The following is a 22,248-nucleotide window of genomic DNA, read 5'->3' as shown; positions in this document are numbered from 1 at the left end:
AGCATATAAGGAGTGTCTTAGCTGAGTCCCGTTTCATTTAAGTCTCGAACACATGTTTTGTGCCACTTATAGGAGAAGTTAACTAGAGGCGTCTTATTTTTCCCCTTTCAAGTGGACCAATTGTTTAATAACTTATGATGTAGTAATTTGTTGTATCCTGGAAATGACGACAAGAAAGACACTTTCCGAGGGGGTGGCCGGGGCTTCAAATGATTGTGCAAAAATGACAAACGAAATTCAGATCTGTTTTTCAAAGTGATAAGAAAACGAGAAACGAAATTCAAATCCGTTTTTCAAAGTAATGCGAAAACGAAAAAGGAAAAACGAAATTCATATCCGTTTTTCAAAGTGATGCGAAAACGAAAAACGAAAACTGAAATTCATATCCGTTTTTCAAAGAGATGCGAAAACGAAATACGAAGTTCAAAACCGTTTTTCAAATCTAGTCGAAAACGAAAAACAAAAAGCAAAATTCAAATCTGTTTTTCAATGTCATGCGAAAACGAAAAATGGAAATGGCACTTGTATTCCCTTTTCCCAGGCCATCGAAAAACGGTTGGCAGTACACACATTGTTGAAGATATTTTGATTAGATGGATGGTAACCCAAACAAATGAAACAAGCCATGCTGTTTTGTTGTTGTCACATTACTGCCGTAAAGCGTGCTCTAAAAACAGGCTTTTCCTAATCGAAAATTGTGTAGAAATCAAGCCTTTTTTTTTTTTCATTTCTGTACTTAGTTATGTGACATTTAATAGCCCAGTATGTTTTGATTTAAGCTTTTATACGGGAATAAACGAATGGATTCTTGGTTGGTTTTTTGTCGCTTTTTATGAGGGCGACTGAAAGCGAATATTCTCACATGTGAGTTGAAATGAATTCATGAAACTCGTGTTCTTTACCTCAAGTCGGGATTTGGGCGGTTATTCTGAATTTTAGCCTCGACGTTTGTTTGTTAAAACAACAAACGTCGATCTGGCCTATGTTTGTGAGTTGCTGTAAAGTTTCCTGAAAGAGGGTTGTCAATTTCGTGTAAAGATTCCTTTGTGACTTTTATCACGCCACAATTCAATGTAGCTTTTTAGATCACACTAGCCGCCGTACTCTTAAAAATCCGTTTGTTTTTTGCTTCATTGCTGCTGATAATACAACTAGTTTAATTTCCTCTAGGTTGTTTGAACATCATGTTCGGAAACAAAAAATTCACACTTGCTATCGTGCATAAGTTTTCAGATCAGTCATTATTTCTTTTTATACGATACAAGTGCCATTTGTTTTCTTAGTCTTACAGATGAACAAAGAAAAGTTCTCGAAACTGCTCTTGCAGGACACAACTTGCTCCTCTCCGGACAGGCTGGAACCGGAAAATCGTTTGTTGTAGAAGGGTTGGTACGTGAATTGCGGCGTTGCGGGCGGAGAGTTGTTGTTGTTTGTTCAAGTGGTATTTCTTCTTCTGTTTATGGGGATGGTGTAAAATCATCTACTGTCCACTCACAATATGCCCTACAAACTGCAGATATGCCGGCTGAGATGGTGGTTGCAAGGGCCGTTGCAATGCCTCATGTGGTTGGAAGAATAAAGGAGGTGGACACAATAATATGGGATGAGGCAGGTATGTCGAGTAAAAGGATCTTCCAGTTGGTGAATGCAATCCACCACACTTTAGCAGAAGGAGATGAAGCTGATAAGCCTTTTGTATCCAAGCAGCTTATTGTTGTTGGGGAATTTTTGCAGTTGAGGCCAGTCCCAGGTACGTTCGATGATGGGGAATTTATGTTTCGCGCAGAATTGTTCAAAAAGGTGATAACCCATAGATTTGAACTCAGAACTGTGATCAGGCAGAGCTTAAGCGACCAGACGTTCCTTAATGCACTGAAGGATCTTCGCCTTGGAGAATGCAGTGCAGAAACAGAGGCCCTATTAAACTCCTTAAATAGGCCCATTGAAGGGGAGGCAATACATATTTACTTTACAAAACTTTCAGTCCAGCTTCATAATCAAGAATCTCTATTTCAAATGCCTGGTGAGCTGGTCAGGTTTGATGCGCTTGATGAGGGAGATGTCACAGGGATAAGTTGCCCAGCAGATGTAAAACTTCTCCTCAAACCTGGGGTCAAGGTAATGGTTGTGTGGAATGTTTCCGAGAAAATCAAAAATGGAACAAGTGGTTTATTTATTGGGATAAAGGGTGACAGATTAGAAGTGGAGGTTGAGGGTTATGGTAGGGTGCTGCTGAAGAGGGAGACATGGTCCAAGAGGAATCGCGCTGGCCAGGTAGTTGGAAGCCGCACTCAATATCCATTGGTTTTGTTTTTTGCTTGCACATGTCATAAAACCCAGGGACTAACCCTGCCAGGTGTTGTGGTGCATTGCTCTAAGGAATTTGTTCCCGGATTACTGTATGTTGCTGTTTCAAGGGTCCGCAAAGTGGAAGATCTGCAGATCTGCCGGTTTAATGGAAAACAGCTCTTAAAGCCTCCACCTGATGCTTTGGAGGTTTGCAAATGCAGTGAGGAGATGCGGCCTGATTTGACATGTTGTATAAACCAGCAGTTGGACAGAGCATTGTTCAAGGTTGGTGACATAGGAGAGGACTTTGGAGAAGAGGATGGGGACGCACCCGAAGTACTACCTGTAGACGCATACCCCGATGGTCTGGTATCATCATACTTTGAGAAAGAAGGGGATGAGCTTATAGTTGATCTGGGCACTGTGTTCCTTGAGCTGGACAACAGTGAAAACCAATTTAGTCAGCCACCTGAACACTATGACATTGTCAAATTGCTTCAAAAACAAAGGGTCCCAGAAGAAAAAAACCAGTTCTGTACTGAGAGGAATGCAGCCATTCAAAATGTTTTGTCCAATCGTTTACATCAATTGAAGCTGGTATCAAAAATCTTGTGGTTGAGAATCTTCCAGATAATGGGCGATTACCTGGCAACTAATCATGAAGAAACTGTCATATTACGGAAACACTTGACTGACATGACTCATAAATTGTACCTTGATGTAATTGGGTCAGTGGAGTATCGCAAAGAACTGCGCTCCTTATTTGATGTACGAGAGCTCACCGAGGCCCATATATCTATTGGCTCTGATCTCTGCATGGATACATTTGAGTTTTTTGTCCATCACATTGCTAGTAAAGTTACCACTATGCATCGTTCACAACCATGTAGTTTCAATGTATCAGACATGCCACCCGAAGGACTTGCAAAATTAAGACATGTTGGGGGTTGGGCCATTAGAAAGGAGCTGGAGCGTTGTCGCAGGTTTATTCGTCAAAACTTGTATTCTCAATCAACAACTACGCGTCAGAGTGTTTTGATTGCACATACAAAGTGTGCACTGTTGGAAGACAATGTGATTGTTCAGTACTCATGGTTAAAGGATAACACCAGGTTTTCTGAGTCCCTGGAAGTCACTGAGGACAGACAGTTCAGAGAGCGTGGCCTACTTCACATATCAGACCAAACATTTTGCTGTTTTAAAAGAATAGAGGAAATCAGTGGCGGAGATGAACAGAGACAGATTGGTGCCAGGGAATAGAAGTGACTTCTTGGATGTGGTAATCGAAAAGATTCAGTGTGATGAAATCCTTTGGGATGCCTGGAGAGGTGCTTTCGAAGACCTTGGGGCAGACAAAGAGGTATGGTCATCTAAGAAGTCATACTTCCTGAGTGCTAATATTATTTGCCATTTTCTGACATATTTTAGAAATCTTTTTTCAAATGGTGGTCAGAATTATTAGTTCATGTTCACTAATCAATAGGTTGGACACTCATCACTCTTCAGGAATGCATAAGAAAACTAAAAAGCTCCATTTTTTATATAACTCATATTGTGGTGTATAACCTGATGTGACGGTAAGTTACAGTGAGAGTGGATCACAATTTACTTACTGCAGTACTTACTATCACTTAATTATGGTGTGGCAGGTCTCCTTTTATCTTCCCTCTGAGATAGTATTAACACTGAAAACTTAACTGACACTGTCTAAATTTGCTAAATTGTAACTTCCTAACATTACAATGGTCTAGAAATAGATCTGGCAGCTAGTTTACACGTGTTCTATGGCTTTCTTAAACAGGTTTTAGTGAGACAACTTCTCAAAGATGTCATCTCGAGATACATGAAGATGGCTACTTGTCAATTCCTAAGGGATTTTCGTCGTGGATATAAGCTAAAGAAAACTGCTGAACACCGGAAACGTGTACTTCAAAGAAAACAAGTTGCAACTGAAAGGAATGACCACCCCAAGTTTGCTACAATGTTGGAGGACAGGTCCACTGGCAAGCAGCACAGCCACCAGCGGGTATGTGTGTTTGTTGAAAAACATGGCATCGCAGGTGTCAAAAGAGTTTACAACAAGGTGCAGTTGGTAAAGCTTTGCAAGGCTTATGGAATCCGGGTCAGGTCAACCTATAACAAGCAAGACCTAGCCAAAGAATTGGTTGAACTTTTGAAAAATAATAGTAGTCTCACTGCTATGCCCCACCCACATCACCTGCATAATCTGAGTGCTCAGGCTGATGTCGTTGATGGCAGAGTTATGCTAAGAATTACAAGGTTAAACTAAGACGTCAATAATTCTTGGTAAGTTTTATTAAGATTTTGATATCTATGTTACAGGTTAAATTTTTTTTAACCTAGATTGAGTCTCAATCTCCTGTGTTTCCTTGCCCTAATTATTCATGAATTAGGGCAAGGAAACAAGGGAAATTGAAAATCAGCCTATGTTAAATCAAAATTGACCGGTAACATTTACATGAAAAATATTCCTTCAAGGGAATTACTTTCTCCTTTCTTTCCCATGCTGTGCATGAGATGCATTGCTTCATGCATAAACACTAGAAACCTATTGCAGCCTTAAAAATATAAATTTTTGCAGTTAACACATTTAACAACAAGGAAAAGAAGACATCAGTCATTTACATGTACATGTGTACTAGTCTAGGTTCTGGAGATACCAGCATTACACTTTGAGCTTATTCCTTCTTGTCCAAATCTTATAGTGTTCTGTGATGATTGTTGCAACCTGTATGTTGGGTTGTTGTTAGAACCATTGCATGACCTAGTTTGACAAAAGTGGTTCTCCACTCCATCTTGATTAACAAGCCACTGTCTGATTACAGAGTTAGGGAATTTTGTCAACTTGATATTTACAACTGATTTAAAACCATGGACCATTGATTGGAGATCAAACCAAAGCTTACTGGAAATGAACTGTTTAGGTGTTGCCTCCTCTTTCCAATCAGAGAAGAACTGTATGAAACCATCCAGATTTCTTATTCTTGAATCATCTTTACTCATAACTGCTTCCCTACTTGTACTAAAAAATTCAATTACCAAACTTGTGTGGTCTATCATTTGTATTGTTGCATCAAGTGCACTGCCATCCTTTCCATTATTTGTCAAATGTCGTTGGTAGGCCTGCAAAGGGGCAAAACAAAGAATAAGCAACTAAACACTTTAAGTCAGAAAATGGCAGGTGCACTTATTTTGATGATGTGCACTAGTGCACTGCCCCAGATGTGGAACATGTAACTTTCTAACATGGTCATCTGGCTTAATTTTGCCAGCAGCATGTATTTTCTAAAAGCCTTGTTTACAAGAGGTTAATAAGTTACCTTCCTTTGACTAACAGGGCAATGGTCCCTATTAGGTTAGCAGTAACTTTTGCAAATATTTAAAATAAATTAGTGAGGTATTCTTAAAATCTGTTATGTAACAATGTTTAAAGGTATCTATTACTTTTATTAGGAAATGCATCCTCTTGTCCAGGACATCCTCTGCAAGATGATTGCGCATTCGTAGTGCTGGATCCAGTTGAAAGTGTTCCTCTTTCAGCTTCTCATGAATATGGATAGATGTCAATGATTGGTCAAACTTGTATGCGTCTATAAGATGTTTCCAGAGGATTCTTTTCCCAGCTACTGTTAGGCATCTTGGCTTCCCTGCTTCGTTACTCTTTTCAATATTGTTTCTTATTTTTTTGAAATTATGCTGCAAAAAAAAAAAAAAAAAAAATTTCATTCAACAGTTAGTCAGTATACGTGTACACTTGTAAGTAACAAATACTACACTGTGTTATACACTTGGATAATTATATTACTGCAGGAGCATTTTCACAGGCTCCAACTTTAAAGGCTTATGTTCACCTGAGCGGGTGTGGAAGGCCCTGTTCTCCAGAAAAATGATTTCGTTTAGTTGAAAATTGCTGTCTTCATTGTGTATGGAATCATGCTTAGGTCAAGTGAGAAAAAGGCAAACACTCTGCCCAATCAAAACACTGAATTTGACAAAAGAAGCGTTTCAAACCAAAAACAGAAGCGTGCAAAGCCCATTTGGGGGAACATGGGCCATTAAGTGTAAAGGGCATAGAGGGAATTGCCCTCAGAAGACATTGTAAATATTAATGATTATTGTACATTGTTTAATGATGTTCAACATTACTGCCCCCTCCCCTTCATGTATAACAGAAAGGACAGTATGCCACTTTAGGAATAATATTGGAAATACTGTTTGGGAGCGTAACATCGTCTTAAACATCCTTTGATGTCAGGTGCACGTATGTTTCATTGATGTACAGGAGGGGGGAGGGGGTGTAATTGGAGGTGGTTGCATTCAATTACAGTGTGAAACATAAAGACTTAAAAGAGACCTTCCAAGTAGGTTGGGGTTGTCGTGTGGGGTATGCTGTCCTTGTGTAGATCATTTGAACTGTAACTGCCGGTCACCTGTTAGTTTAGTAAGGAAAAATGTTCCTGTAGGTTTAGCAGAAATTTATGTGACACTTAATTTAGAATTTACCTTGCAATCCACCATGAATACCATTGGTCTGCCTGTGTGCATGTTGAAAGCCACAAATTTCTTTTCCACTGGTTCGTAGTCAGGGAAGTGCATTTGGATGAATTTCCTATTCACATCAGCACCATCAAGAATGGTCCAGTAAATGCTGTTAGCAGAAGAAAACAAATGTTTTTTTTTAAAGGATTTCTTTACTCAGAATTTTAGTAACAAATATTCAGTATTCTGTGTTACGCAAGATAATGTGGATATCCTTTTGATTCATGAAGACAGAGGGCAACTTGGCTTAGTGTTATGCCATTGTACAAAACAGTTACATAGACTGATTTTAGATATACATAAGGATAGATTACTTGAATTTTTTGTAATTGATGAATCAATACAAAGCAGTGCTGCTTTTGACAGTAATTTTGCAAGTGATTTGTGATTGATTAAAAATTTTTTTTAACTTGTGAGAAATCAGTGTTTACAGTTTCAAATTTATTTGCATTTGAGGTAACTCAGGGGCAGCTAATGACTATAGTTTTAATATTATTTTATTTGACTTACGTAAAAGAGTATTCTTTCATCATCCGTACACCTTTCCAAAACTGAAAGAAAAGATCACTGGGAGTGCAGTCATGGCTTGGGAATTGTGCTACTGGGAATCTAAAACCACAGTCGCTGACAAAGAGGAACTGTAAGACATGGGATGCCAGTGTGAATTCCTTCTTACCTAATGATATGTAATACACATAAATTATATAAATATGTGTAAATGCCATTTATTGTAAATGCAGAATGTTGCACAAGGTTTATAAGAACTTGTTATGTCAAGCTTGTTCTCTTTATTTTTGGTGTGATAATGAGTTTCAGACACAGGAGAATAACATTTAAGGGAGAAATACAAAGCACCAAAAAATGTGACTCACTTGTAGGGAAATGAAAATAAAAATGGATGACTCAATTTCAGAAAACATGCAAAGGGTGCAAATAGTTTTCCATAAAAGCCATGGGCAACAGTGTCTACCTTCTAAGGCACGCATATCATCATGTAAGGGACCAAGATCAACATAACCAACAAGACGGTGCTTTCCTCCTTTCACAACCATTTCCAGATTTTCCTGTTACAGGTGGATAACAGATAAGACCATGTTTCAGATTGTTTATAATATATTCAAAGGAGTATTTCTATGTTATGCTTAAAAGGTTTACAAAGCTACTGTACTTTTTTGAGAGGGAGGTTTTATGTGTGTGTGTGTTTGTGTAGATCAGTGTGTTAAGGTGCCAAGTGAGGGACGAGGCTTGATGGTAGTGAGAATTTTTCAAATCACATCTAATGAGAGTTGAGACAGTCAAAATATGAAAAAGTTACCTTTTTGATTAATGATAGGCAAAAATTTCACAAGAAACAGGGTTTGTAGAGTCATGTTTGTTATTGCAAATCTGAGTTAACCATCACCATATAAATGAGCCTGCTTACCTCAACCTTCATCTCGTCAATGACAAGGCCACCCCAGTAGTCACAGTCTTTCAAATTTTTGTCTTCTGCTGCCTGTTTGCACCACTCAACAATCTCCCTGTTCCAGCCTGGCTTTTGCTCTCGTTTGTTCTTGTGATACCTGTATGCAAATATATAATTATTAGTTAATTTGAAGAAATGGAAGTTGTTAATATATTAAAGATTAACTATTAATAGGTTATTGGTAGGCAAGATACAATAATTCTCAACATTGTCATCATTCCTCTGATCTACTTTGTTTTAATTTTTAACACAGTCTGTAGTAAGATTTGATTTTAGTCTCATTCATCCTTTTTCAGTATTTCTCTTTTTCAGTTTTTGTCTCCAGTTTGATGATCTGTTTCTCTTTGATCAGAAATTTTTTTCAACATTTATCAACCAACCTGATTGTTCGATTACTTGGCAAGCGGATGAAGTTGCGAAGAGGGTCCAGCACATGAGGGTTTTTACAATATAATTGTATACACAACTGCATGATCCTATAAAATGAAGAAAGTTGTCAGTAAAATAGACACCATGATTAGCTTCCAGAATAGATGAGCAGTTAAGCTGTAAAGTAAATCAGTTGGCTTGGATTGATCAACACTCCAGTCATGAATTGTATGACACAAAGTCTTATTACCAGTTACTTTAATCAGTTTTTCTTTTCCAGTCTAAGCGGAAAAGCTTGAAGGGGCACTATTTTATTCATTGATTTTGATTGGTTGTCATGTGCTATGTAGTTAAATTTTTATCAGCTAGTGACATTTGCCACTAGATTTTCATACAACTGTCAGAATTGACCTGTCCGATTACATGCTCCTGGTATTAACGGACAGGTCAAATCGTAGCAAAATTAAATATAAATATATATGGGCTGTAAAGAAGCAATCACATTCAATCATTTTGTTATTGGCACAATTATCAAGTAATTTATTTGAGCAGTCTGTTATTTGAACTTACTTTGGGTGCCATCGGTAGCCGTTCTTGCTCTTGGCTTTGAGGATTTTTTGTTGCTGCTGCCACAAGCATTGCAAATTTTCAGGGAGATTATTTTCTTTTACTGAACCGGCCATTTGAAGCAAATCCTGTTGATCCTCCTCATCAATAAGTACGGCCTCATTTTCAAATTTCTCTCGCCAAAAAACTTCTCTTTTTTCCGCGTTTCGTTTAGCCATTTGTTCCCTTTTTAGTTGGTACTCAACTTCCTCTTTGGTCAGGAATCTTTTATTGCAATAGGGACTGAGGATTTCCTTGTTCGCCTTTCGCTTTCTGCACTTTTTATCTGCTGACTGCACTCGTAAACAATTTTGGCATGTATTCGATGGACTAGATGTTAACACCAGACAATTCTGAGCGAAAACCTTTTTCCCTTGGAGCCCATCTGTCATGCTTTCTAAAACGCCAGTGCGGTGGGGCACCATAGTCAAAACTCTTTCCGATTCTTTTACGGGAAATCCAAGACAAACCTTCGAGCTCTCGATAAATTGTATGGCAAGTAGAATTTGCCTGTCAAACGACATCTTGTTAAATAGCTGCTCGACACCTAGATCTTTTTTGAGGTCAACACTGCACTCGTGCGAATTCACCTTGAGGGTAATGTTCGAAGGGGTATTCTGTGTCACTCTAAGTTCAATTATGCCTCTCTGATTGCTGAACTCCCAGCTTTCGTGGCGGATAAAACTGATTTGGTCGGATCCATCTTTAATGGCATGCCAGCCATTTGGCAGCAGTAAAGAAGAAGTGCTGAGGGAGGTTGAAACCCTGTCAGTTCTTTGAATGCGCTGTAGATTTAAGTATGCGCGTTGTTTATTAACTTTCGGCCCTCGTTGTACAAGACGTACTTGTTCGGAAAATAACTCTTTCATCAAGCAACCCAGAGTACAGCGTGTTAAGTCTTTGTTAAAATTTTCTTTTTCTTCACTTGAATGTTTCAAGATGTCATTCACGAACACCAGTCCATCTTCGGCGTATTCGTAATTTCCCAAAATCCTACGAAAACGATGAAATCAGCTAGGGAATTTATGGAACGCTAAATAATAAACACATCTTATGTTTGTGCATTGAGGAATATAATGTTTGAGAAAGAAAGTATTGAAAAAATGAAGAGGTGCAGTGGATGGGCTATTTCCTCGCGAGAAGCAATAGTTGCTCTAGTGGGTGAATGCGGATTTATACTCACCACAATTTCCATTCCGTCGAGCAATGAGACTGCTTGCTTTCCTTCTTTGTCGGATACTGCGCTTCGTTCGTTAAACCATCGATTTCGCATCGCTGCAATGAAGACATGCTTTTTCAAAGCTACATACCGTGACGATTCCGTACTTTGTTTTGAAAGAGGAAATTTGACACTTCTCAATCAAATTTCGCCAGTTTGAGCTCCGATTGGTCAATGAGAACAATGCTTGCAAGTTAGCCTTTGCGAGGGTCGGGCCCTTAAGGTCGGGCCCAAGGGTATTGATGTCAACGGGAGCAAGAGACTGTCTCCCACCCCGAGTGTGAGTAATTTGAATCTCAGGCCGGGTCGCTAAGCTATCTTTCAACGGTTTGGGTAACGCGGAGCTCATCCCGAGCCTCTGTCGATGGCTTCAATCGGGAAGGTTTGCAGAGATTGGCGACCTTTGATTCGCTCTCGGTGCAAAGGCGTGTTGAAGCAAGGTAACGAATGGAAAGGAGAACTATCGTGTGTTACCTAGGCGGAATTTGGAGGCGATTGGAGCAGCTGGAGCGAATTTACGGCCGTTTTCCTTCGGTGGATCAGTCGAGCCGCTTCGCTGGAGTGCCCAACCTTGGTAAACCTTTATATAGAGAGAAAACCGTTTACATAAAAACCCATAAAACGGCCATAAATCGGCCCGTGGACCACACAGGAGAGATGTAACACACATTTTAAGTAAGGTAAGCTGTTTTTTATTGAAATTCTTTCATTTTCGTAGGTTACAGAGGCGATAGGTTTTTTTCCCATACAAATCCTTATATTTTGAATGTTATGCAACAATGCCGATGCTCGCCGATGCTCATATTTCGAGCTTGGGCTACCTGTGGTTTTTCAGACGTCATTTCTCGGGGAAACCAGAGGTGGCGTCTCGAAATGTGAAGGCTCCCCATTTCCTGCCTCCTTATAATAAATTCTAGGTAACAACAATAAACAAATTGGCACTATAGAATTAAATACTAAACTAATCATTTGTAGAGGTTTTTACTGTAGAAAAAATTTACCATTTGGAACTTATTATGATAGGGAAAGTGAAATTTATCAATTAAACGTTATTCCTATGTGCGACATACAGATGCTTATTTTTTTTTCCAGGCCATAAAAACGAGTTGGCCCAGTTAGTCCTTTGATTTTTATCATGTTTGAACAACGCGCAAATTAGTGTGACTGGAACAATGTATGTATAGGACTGAAGGGATTATTTTCAGAAGACGGAATTGTAATTCTGAGTAGATGGGGGAGTGACCAACTTTACGTGGAAATAGCTGATTTAGAGCTTTGTAAATACTCACACCAGCGTGGTAGAATTCACTCCATCCCTATGTTAGAAATGGGATCAGAAAAGGCGTTTGTAGATTTGCTAAATATCTTAAAATTCGAATATGATCTTATCGGTTATATTGATGGGATCCTTTCTTTGGATCACAATTTTCAGTTTTGAATAATAAGACTCAGGTCTCTTTTTACCCTGAAGTTAATCTGCCTCTCTTTTACGCGTCCTGGTAACGAAGCCCTTGATCGAACCTGAATGACCGCCTTTCCTGACTCTTTTTACTGCCGGCAAATGGGTCCATCGATCTCGGGCATTAATTGTTTCATAATGTGTTGAGTAAGAATGCTGAAGCAAGGGTGGTCCTTCACTGTGGTGTTAACGTGACTGAAATTCCTAGAATCGAAAGGTCACAAGGTCCATAAAACTTCCGCGAAATTGATTTCGTCTTTCGCGTTTCTTTGCAGTCGCGCGGGTGTCATCCACAACAAAACCAAAACGGGGAAATACTGAATTGGTGTCCGATTTTAAAGGGAATTAAGGCAAACGCAAGATTCAGTCAAATGTGCTGGCAATTTTAGGATTTTCAGGTAAGTTTCATGAATGAGTATAACAGCAATAATCTCCTTGAGGTGGGCCAAACAGTAAACGCCGCTTTGAAAAAAACCCGCTGGTTATTAACAAGCAGAAGATTTAGGAAAGTTTTTAAAATGCCGTAAAATTGCGAAAATAAGCCCCGGGGTTTATATTTTCCAAAGGCCCTTTCTGAGAGGCTTATTTTTGGAGGGGCTTATCTACGGAGGGAAATTTGCGTTTCAAACTGATTTGGTTAGCCTTATAGATGGCAGGAAATTTACCGTTTTTGCCTTGTTTTACTTTGTATTTGAGGGCAATTTCCTAGGGGCGATTTAACGGAGGGTTTTTTGCGTTACGAGTTTGGGGGGCTTATATTTGGAGGGGCTTATTTTCGGAATTTACGGTATACCTTAGAGAAGACAACTGAGTTTCGAGACAACTTGCGAAGGAAAAGGGTTAACAAAATGTAGGCTCATTTTCCACTGGTTTGATTGTGTTCAGTTGCCCGACTAGTTCAATCGATAAAACCGATAATCGATGACAATTGATAAAATCGATAAAAATTAGTTAATTGTATCGGAAATCGATAAAAATCGATAGAGGGATACGTTGTGAGTAATCGATAATTATCGATTTTTAAATTATTGTTATCGATTTTATCGAACTTGTCAAATTTATTGGCGCAATACGTTTCCACGTAGTTAAGGGAAGCGAAGCATAAGAACTTCCCGAAAACGAGTCTAACAAAAAATTACTCTCGTAGGATGACTTTAAAGATTTATTACATAAATCAAATATTGAACAAATACGTAACATGATCGGTATTATACTTAACATGATTCAGCGGAGAAACAAAACGTAACAACTTCTTCTTGCATTTTACTTAGAAACTATTCAAGTTAAACGCCGTTAAGACATTGTACGACGGTACAGTGGACGTACCATCCCGGGCTATGAGCGAGCAAGAAGGTCTTAAGACGCCCAGATAAAACAGATGTAAGCCCCTTATTAAACGCATCGGCAAAAACAAAGCTTGTTTTTTTAAAAACGCTGTCTCGGAAGAACCGGTATTTTGCATTTATAAGTGTCAACAATACACGGTCCTTAATGAAAACGATAAAATCGATAAATCGATAAATTCAATAACTTAAATGAGCAGCAATAGTTGTGAGTATCGATTTCTATCGATTGATCGATAAATCTATAACAATTAAATTTGATATTATTGATAGTTATCGATTTATCGAACGGTTTTCCGATATCGGTTCTTATCGATTGAACTAGTCGGGTCAGTTGATATTGGAGTCGAAATTCCATTCAGACGGAAAAGAAAGCGAGTTTTTCACAGCAGAATGAGCTTTATAGGCCGAAGGAAAACCCAAATCGCAGAAAAAATGTGATCGTTAATGTTTTCATTCGACATTAGCGGGTTAGTATTCAGACCAGGGAGATTGCAACGTAAAATTTCCCGCCAGCGTGATCGCTAGAACAAGTTACATTGAAGTTAAAAGCTAATTGAACATTACCGTTGTCTATCCAAGGCAAATGCATCACAACTTAATGAAATTTAAAATGCCCTCAAGGCACTCATTATTGTAGTCCTTTATCCCATAAACAACTAATTGACCGATGAGTTGAAAATAGATTAAAGAATGACGCAACACGAAACCAAAGTCCGATTTGACAAGCTATACTCCGGGGTGGGTGGATACTCAGGAAGGTCTGTGGGTGGTTAACCGATAATGTGCCGCCACAGCATTAAAATGTGAACCTGGTTTCAGATGCACTTTGAAACTGAAATTCAATTCGCTGCTGATTCTTGCGAAACTTTCGTACGTCCCAGGAAACGTAGAGTACATGATTAGTCGTTTAAGACTGAAAGAAGTCTTAAAATCAGGACCCTGTTGAGGGAGACATATACGTCACGGTATTCACGATATTTTTAAGAGGGAAACCCCCTCGGAACTTAACAGGCAGTCGTTTTTCCGGGTCCAACATCGATTCACAGACCTTTAAAGGTAAGTCAGGAAATTAAATTTTAAAAAGAAGAGCTAACTTGCTAGGAGGCTCTGACTCGGCTGCTGGGAATTACCATTCACATTGACATTAATTGACATTTCTTAGGCAGCAGATTTAACACACTTTAGAGAAGACTGGTGAGTTGATTCCGGATGATTGAGTTGTTTATTTCTTTGAAGTTTGTGTGGAGAAAATACCTGATTACTGTCTTTTTTATTCCGGGACTAGAGGTTTCACTGCAGTCGGTTCTCGATAACCGATCTGTGCAGTATATTCATCTCATCCACTCGAGCAAAGGCAAATGGAAATTCTAATACATACTGTTGACTCTGATCGTCTCCAGTTGATCCCAGCAAGAATACACCGCTGTTAAAGAGTGTTTTTTATTTGGCCTGCCATGCATCAGCAGACACTTGGGACCAGTTATTTAAACGGAGTTTAGCCCGCCAAAACTGCGTTCTAAGCCATTTTCAGCGATTAGAACAAAACCATTTTCAGCGTAGACTAGAAAGGCACTTATTTTCCTAAATTAACCTACTAAGAAATAGATCTGGAGATCTAATAATTTCTTAAACCGCGGCCTAAGTTAGACTTCGTTTAAATAACCGATCCTAGCTGTTCAGACGTATGTCAGAGGGATTCTAATTTCCTGAAGTTATCTGAGACTAAATCATTTGCTTTTCAACATTATGCAGACTTGCTTGCAATTCGATTTTTTTGGTAGAGATTTCTCTCTCAAATGAATTCAGTACTTTATTGCATCATCATTCATCTGACTATTAATTAGCAGTGCAAAATTTAATAGTTCGAAAAAAGTGCCCATGTCTTTATTTCGGGAAAAATACCTTTTCCAATGAGATTATGCTGTTTGACCAAGATACTGAGATGTGCCTACGCTATTTTTCCTAGTCAATAACCTTACCTATTTCATATCGTAATTTTTTTTCTAGAATTTTTGACAAAATAAGCTGGAAGTCTATGTTGTGTCTGGCTTTACTCTGTTGCCTAGTAACGGAACGAAGGGTGAAGCGGAACATTGAAAATTGTACGCCCGTCGTTAAAATTGTGTCAATAACAAAACTATCGAATCTGATTGGTTCTCAGCTAGCCTTCAATTTGGAGTTATGACCCTTCCCTTCAGGCGCCGGGTGTTCAAAAGATAGATAGCGCAATCCACCACGCAGAGTTATCCACCATTTGAACAACTGGGGCCTGGCCGATAACCCTTACCTATCTTTTTAAGTTTTTAAATTTTTTTTGTGCGTGTGTGTATCTGTTAAATCAAGGTCAATACAAAAGAAAAATTAAAAACGAAAGTCAAAGACTGCGTAAGGGACTTCAACTACAATGGGACAGTGCTTTACGTCTTCAAGAGACCGGCGAGTAACTCAACGAGAACTACGCGCGGCGGCCATGGAAAGGGATTATTTAAATCGGATTATAGAAATGGAAAAAGAATTAAGTTTAAGAGACGAAGAATTAACAAGGTGGAGAGGACAAAGTGGAAGAAGCGGTCAGTTAGATCGAACAAACAATTTGCAACAAAGAGACCGTGACTGGGTTATCAATCGGAATGAAATTGAAATAAGAAGCGACCAGAAACTTGGGGAAGGGGCGTGGGCATCTGTTTACCGTGGGAAATTTCGAGGGCACGATGTCGCTGTCAAAGAAATGTACCCGGATATTATGTCCAATCGTCATATAGAAGCGTTCATGCGAGAGGCTGAAATGGCTTCGAGATGCCGCCATCCTTGCCTGTTGCAATTCATTGGTGCAACAACTGATGAAAGACTAGTGATAATAACGGAGATCATGGAATGTAGTCTGAGGACCAGGCTATACAATCAAGACGAACCACCCCTATGCGAAAGAGAAATAACTATTATTTCTCTGGATGTGGCTAAAGCACTGAATTATCTGCATCAGCAACCACAACCTATCAATCATCACGACATCAGTAGTGGTAATGTGTTGCTATGGCGAGATGGTCACCAATGGAGAGCCAAAGTGTCTGATTACGGCACAGTCAATTTTGTGTTTCGGGCCAATATCAATTACGCTGGGGCTGCAAACTACTGCGCACCCGAATTCTTGAATCCAGACCCGCTGACACCGATAAGCTGCAAGGTGAGTACTTCATTTACGTAGCTGCTTAGCAGGCACATGAGAAATATGGGGCGCGAGATAAGCGATACGTGCGATAGAGGAAGATATGCAAATGCACCTGTTACAGCCTTCTATTCAATCGCGTTGTGGATCAAGCGCAAGTTCGAAGTGTGCAAGGTACCTTTGGAAGTCAAGTCAATTCAAGCTTATTGCTTGTGCAAAATAGGCTTAGCTATTTGTGAGAAAACTCACTAGCTAATTTACAGGTATTGCACATTAAAATAAGATATTAAAAATGAATAGACAATTAGAACTAAAATATATATAAAATAACTTATTGAAAAGATAAAATATAAAAACTATTTACATAAGACTAAGAAATTTCACAAATAAGATAAGGCTAAAACTATTCACAATGCGATAGACTGGTAGTAGAAGTAGTAGATTATAGTCTAGTAAACCTGACAAGTCCAGTTTTCTAATACTATTTTTAAAAGACTTGAAAGATTGTATAGTTCTATATGAGCTCTATATTGTATAGTTGTATATTGAATTCCATAGTTTTGGCGCTGTAAACCGCCACGATTTCAGGCCGTATGTTGAAGAGCGATCATTGGCCGCTTTAAAATATCATTGCCCCTGAAGTCGTATCTATTGCTTCTATGTTCCATCAGATCTTTGGTGCATATTCATTGTTAATGACACTGAAAACTGTACATGCTATTTTAGCGAGGCGTTAATTCACAAGTGATGGTTAACCTATTCTATTTAGTAAATCAGATTTTCATTAAAGACAAAACGAAGGGCACGCTCATTAACTTTCCCAAGCTTTGCAGTGGTACTTTTGTTACAGAAATACCATTACTATGAGCGGTTGTTGAAGTGAAGAATGATAAATGCGAGGAGAAGAGCGGAGAAGTGGACGCGTGTCTTACTTTTTGGCTGACTGCTCCCCGATAGCCCGTTTCGTAGATGTCACCCAAAATTGCAACTTTCGTATTTTTTATTCATTCAAAAAACCACCACCATAGATAGATTTTTCATACCGAATTCAGCAAAAATGCGAAATTTCACAAGGATTCGTCCCAAACTTATACTGAAAATTGATAGAATCAGTAAATACAGGCAAATTAATGTTTACAAGGAAATGAATGGATTGGGGGAAGGCCATAAATTTCAATGTAAAAAATCCCCTAAGTTGCAGGCCCCATATCTCTATCAGTTTACGACAAATCCTCATGAAAGTTCGCAGTTTTCTAAAGTCGACATCATTAATCGACCTAAAGCGGTGTTTTAGACGGATAATTGCAAATATTGCGTGACATCTGAGAAATGGGTTATCGAGGTAAACGTGTAACTCTCCCATGTTCCCTTAGGCGCTTAGGTACGAAGCAGCAGGCGGCGCCTGCTACTTAGCTAGGATACATTTTCAGCGCCATGAAATGGGGGCGGTTTTACTTATGAGAAGTCCGGCATCACAAAAAGACCACTAAACAAAGAAACAACTCTCTAATTTCTGAATTTAACTGGCGGCAGTACTCCGTATCTTTCATTTGTGTAAAGAGGTAGCCTTCGAACAGAATTCTTTTATATCGTTTTTCTTATACAAAAGGGAACCCAAGGAAATTGGAGACGTCTGCAAGTCGAAAAATACAAACAAGAAAACAATCTTATGCTACTCGAGGTAAACGGCTAACATCGTCTAATTAGATGGTAATGATTGAAAGCGTAAAAGATAGTGGATTCTGTTACCGTGACGAATTCCAGTATGATCCAGTAGCACTGAAATTTCTGTCTTCAGAACCTTTGAAGTTCCGCCAGAAAAGCTTTCTCTTTCTCTGCTCCCTATTCACGATTTGTAAGATAAGTATCAAGAAGTAGTTAAGCAATGATATTCCGTACATGGATAAAAGCCACTGAGTAAACTTACGAAGATCTTAAACGAATGCTGTACTCGACTAATGGTTTTCTCAATTTTTTTAATAGGTTGATGTTTTCAGTTTTGGTGTTCTCTTATGTGAGATGTGCATCAGAGATCAACCAGCTCCGGACGATCGTGACAGGCAAATAGACGAGATAAAAAACCTCAACTATCGAAGACTCGTGAGACGATGTGTACTCATACTTCCTCGAGGGAGGCCCAGTATGGACGAGGTTATAGACGAATTGCAGGCATCCATGTCCAATACTCACCAACTGCAGGGGCCTGAATCACGAAGAATTTCTAGTGCATGGGAGGCTATCGGTGGGGATGGATTGACCATTGTTGACTGTTAAACATAATAATCATAGTAAGTACTAAATTAATATTCTGATTATTCTAATTTCTATTCATCGTCCAACCAAGCTGAATTTTTTCGATTTTCTGCTTGGTGCATGTACTCATATGAGGCCTACCAAAATTACTCTTAACAATCAATATCACACCTGTTTTCAGAAGCTTAAAAGTGCCCAACAACGGCCCAAGTTGCGAAAGCCATTTAATTCTACACTTATGAAAACATAGGTGATGTTGAGTGATGTCGATTTTACGGCGAATAACTATGTTACTTCTTCCGCAGCCCCCCACACGCCCCCGCCGTGGGGTACTCCCATGGATTTCGGATAAGTGTGTGCCGCCCAGGTTCTTAAACCTTGACCCTACTTAAGGATGAGAAGAAAACGAAAGCTGATATCTTATTTAAGGCCCAAACCTGAAAAACGAGACTCAATTTGAAGAAAAAAAAGAAAACTAAAAATTTAAAGGAAACACAAATCGTCCTTAAATCGCTTTCCTACTACTCTAAGGTAAAGTTTAGTTTTAACAGATCATTTGTTTCTTGTGTAGCTGGGCATTTAAGCATTTAAATTTTAGCTGATACAATATCGGTAGCCCATCTAAGGAGCATACCGAGAACACAAAACCATCAAGGGCAAAAATGATACCCTATTAGGGATGGAGACCCAAAAAAACCCTACCCTATCGGGTGGCACATATCTATCTAGCCCACATATGAGAGTAGCCCCCTCCGGGTTCAGCAGCCATCTTAAAGACCGCGTAGATATGATTGAGGTAGTGATAAAGACCTTTAAACTATCAGGCAAAAAACGAGTCACATATTGGATTGTTCTTAGTACAGTAAGAACGCACAAATTAGTGTGAACGGACTAATGTGTGTATAGGACCTAAAGGGATTAGTTTCAAAAGCTATGGTACTGCCGGAACCGGTGGGAGTGTTACTTACATAATAATGATAATATTTATTAATTAATATCGCGCAAAATAACATTATAATGCATGATCAATTGCGCATTTCACTTGACTATAACTATACTACCAAAGCTGACTAAACATACATGTACATGTCAGGAGCCCAGTAAAATGAATAAAAAAGGAATTTTAAAAAACATAACCACACGTGGAAGCAGCTGCTGAGAGGCCTGCACACACTCACGCCCGCATCACCATTAAGTTTCCCTAACCTAACTGGCGATCTAAGTGGCACTAAGCCAACCTTGGGATTCAGGTCGAGATCGACCAGTTGTAGCAGTTCTTTCTTTTTGTGAAAGCTAGTAGTAGTTTACGAGTGTTGTACATTAGGTATTCACCTATTGCTATTACATACGTACTTTGCAGGGTTGGTTCTCGCCAAGCCGTGCCAAAATGAACTTATTTGCCTTTACATTTTGTCTCTTGATGTTGTGTAGTGGAGTCAAAATTTGTATTTTTGATGATGTTATCGGTGTACTTTATGTAGAAGGATCCTTTCATGAGATCACAGTTTTCTCATGATTTTTAAATAGCAGGACTGAGGTCTTTACTTTGTTAGGTTTCAAGTTTTATCCTGAATTTAAATAATCAAGCTCTCTCCTGGGCGTCCTCCCCCAGCGGCCACCGCTTTTAAATTTCCCTTTTTTATGGCTTTACCGTCACATGGTTATCTCTGGGGCAAGATATTGCCACTTCTACGTATCAGAAAAATAAACGTTACTGCGGTTCAAAACGCAACCTACGACACCTTAAGCATGCGTCAAAAATAAGGCAAAGACCTTGACGAAAGCTGCATGACCAGGATTGAAATAGCTAGTGCTTCTCCATGACTCATTTTGCTGCCAACAAATATGTCCATCGATCTCGGGCATTAGTTGTTTTTTATTTTTAATGGGTTGTGTAAGAATGTTGAAGCAAGGGTGCTCCTCCACTGTGGTGTTAACGTGACTGAAATTCCGAGAATCGAAAGGTCACAAGGTCCATAAAACTTCCGCGAAGTTGCATGATGGCTTCGTTTTCTCCGTTTCTTGAACAAAACGAACAAAACGGGGAAATACTGAATCGGTTTCCGCTTCTAAAGGAAGATAAGGCGAATGCAAGATTCATTCAGATGCACTGGCGGTTTTGGAGATTTCAGGTAATAAACAGTTAAACAGTTAATGAGTCATAACGTAATTGACTGTAATTTTCTGATCGAAGTGGGTCAAACAGTAAACACCGCTTTCAAAATCCCCGCTGGTTTTTAATAAGCAGGAGCTTTACCGAGGTTTAATATACCATAGAGAAGAGAACTGAGTTTTCAGACACCTTGTGAAGGAAAAGGGTAAAGAAAGTGATGTATAGGCTCATTTCCACTCGTTTGATTGTGTTCAGTTGATATCGGGGTCGAAATTCCATTCAGACGGGAAAGAAACCCGATTAAGGTCGATTAACAAAGGATTTTAAAAATACAAAGTTTTATTTGGAGCGCATTTTTCACACTTGCCTCCAGCAGAAGGAGCTTTACAGGTCGAGGGAGCGCTAAGATGACTTTCACTTACAGAAATCTGGTATACAGACCGAAAAAAGGGCTGTTTTCGAGATGTTGTTTGTTCAGGAAAATCTTTTTTATGACCCTGCTTTGATGTCCACCCAGATAGGCGCTACAAAAGCGTGAATTCATCTCTTGAAAAACTCATAAACAGTAAAGAAACACTTTTTCTAGTATAATCGATATTATATGATAGCATAATCCAAATAGGTCACTTTTTGCCCACGCCCACATGACAGCTGTCTAGATCTCTTCCGCCATGTAAATACGGGGTCACGCAAAAACCTTAGAAATTCAAGCCGTGCTCTATCACAAAACTATATAGATATCAGTTTTAAGCTGCTCTAATAATTGATGAAAGTATAAACTCAAAGGAATACAGATAATTCATATTTAGTTTTGAATTTTGATGACGTCATGTGAACCAGAGGAATAAAAAATTTGCTACAACCATACTGATAAAAAATGCGTCCTATAAATTTTGCTTATTTTTTTGGCTTTTATTGTTTTACTGACTATCGGCCATGATTCAACGGAAACGATGCAAAATCATCAAAAATACCTTGAACTAGCGCTGTTAAGAGGCCTCGTTGATCTTCCAAAATTCGCCAGGAAATTGTACTGGACCAGTTTACTAGTTTTTGTATGAAGCTAAGTTTTCAGAGTAAATACCACTGAGTAAGTACCACTGAACAAGTAAGTGTCACCGCCGATATTTCAATATTATCTTTAGAACGGATCTCAGTTTCATTAGAGCGTCATTGTAGCAATTCTGCCTACTCAGCAAATCTAGTTTTGGCTTTTTGTGTCTTTCGAAACTCCGCCACTGAAATATGTGTATAATTCAAATGCAAAATAGCAGGCAGTGACATGTGCACAAATATTGGAACATCTGAGATGTAATTTCAATAGAACACGTGTACTTCTGTACGTGCCTCTTTGTTAGTCGACGACTATTTTACATTTCAAGAACAACTGTTGTGCTCTATTC

General features: G+C 39.0%; 3 protein-coding genes across 3 annotated transcripts in view; 2 read left to right on the top strand and 1 right to left on the bottom strand.

Annotated features, from left to right (window-relative positions):
* Positions 1–4,598: 4,598 nt before the first annotated feature.
* On the bottom strand, positions 4,599–9,365 carry LOC140952851 (uncharacterized). Its single transcript, XM_073402303.1, has 8 exons — positions 9,254–9,365; positions 8,695–8,790; positions 8,273–8,411; positions 7,820–7,913; positions 7,360–7,525; positions 6,814–6,958; positions 5,755–6,006; positions 4,599–5,433 (listed from the first exon to the last, which is right to left on the bottom strand). The coding sequence occupies exons 2-8, from the start codon at positions 8,784–8,786 to the stop codon at positions 4,954–4,956; spliced, it is 1,368 nt and encodes a 455-aa protein (XP_073258404.1). The 5' UTR covers positions 8,787–8,790; positions 9,254–9,365; the 3' UTR covers positions 4,599–4,953.
* Positions 9,366–15,717: 6,352 nt separating this feature from the next.
* On the top strand, positions 15,718–18,753 carry LOC140953229 (serine/threonine-protein kinase TNNI3K-like). The gene is made up of 2 exons (XM_073402728.1): positions 15,718–16,497; positions 18,463–18,753. The coding sequence occupies exons 1-2, from the start codon at positions 15,718–15,720 to the stop codon at positions 18,751–18,753; spliced, it is 1,071 nt and encodes a 356-aa protein (XP_073258829.1).
* Positions 18,421–22,248, top strand: part of LOC140952646 (BCAS3 microtubule associated cell migration factor-like) — a 27,767-nt gene continuing 23,939 nt past the window's right edge. Inside the window, exon 1 of the transcript XR_012167373.1 lies at positions 18,421–18,767. The gene's annotated coding sequence lies outside the window, so the exon portion shown is untranslated. The remainder of the gene's footprint in view (positions 18,768–22,248) is intronic.

This window comes from Porites lutea, chromosome 11 (assembly GCF_958299795.1).
Source record: "Porites lutea chromosome 11, jaPorLute2.1, whole genome shotgun sequence".
Lineage (NCBI taxonomy): Eukaryota > Metazoa > Cnidaria > Anthozoa > Scleractinia > Poritidae > Porites > Porites lutea.
The sequence above is the reverse complement of the archived record's forward strand: the minus strand, read 5'-3'. Positions and strand labels throughout refer to the sequence as shown.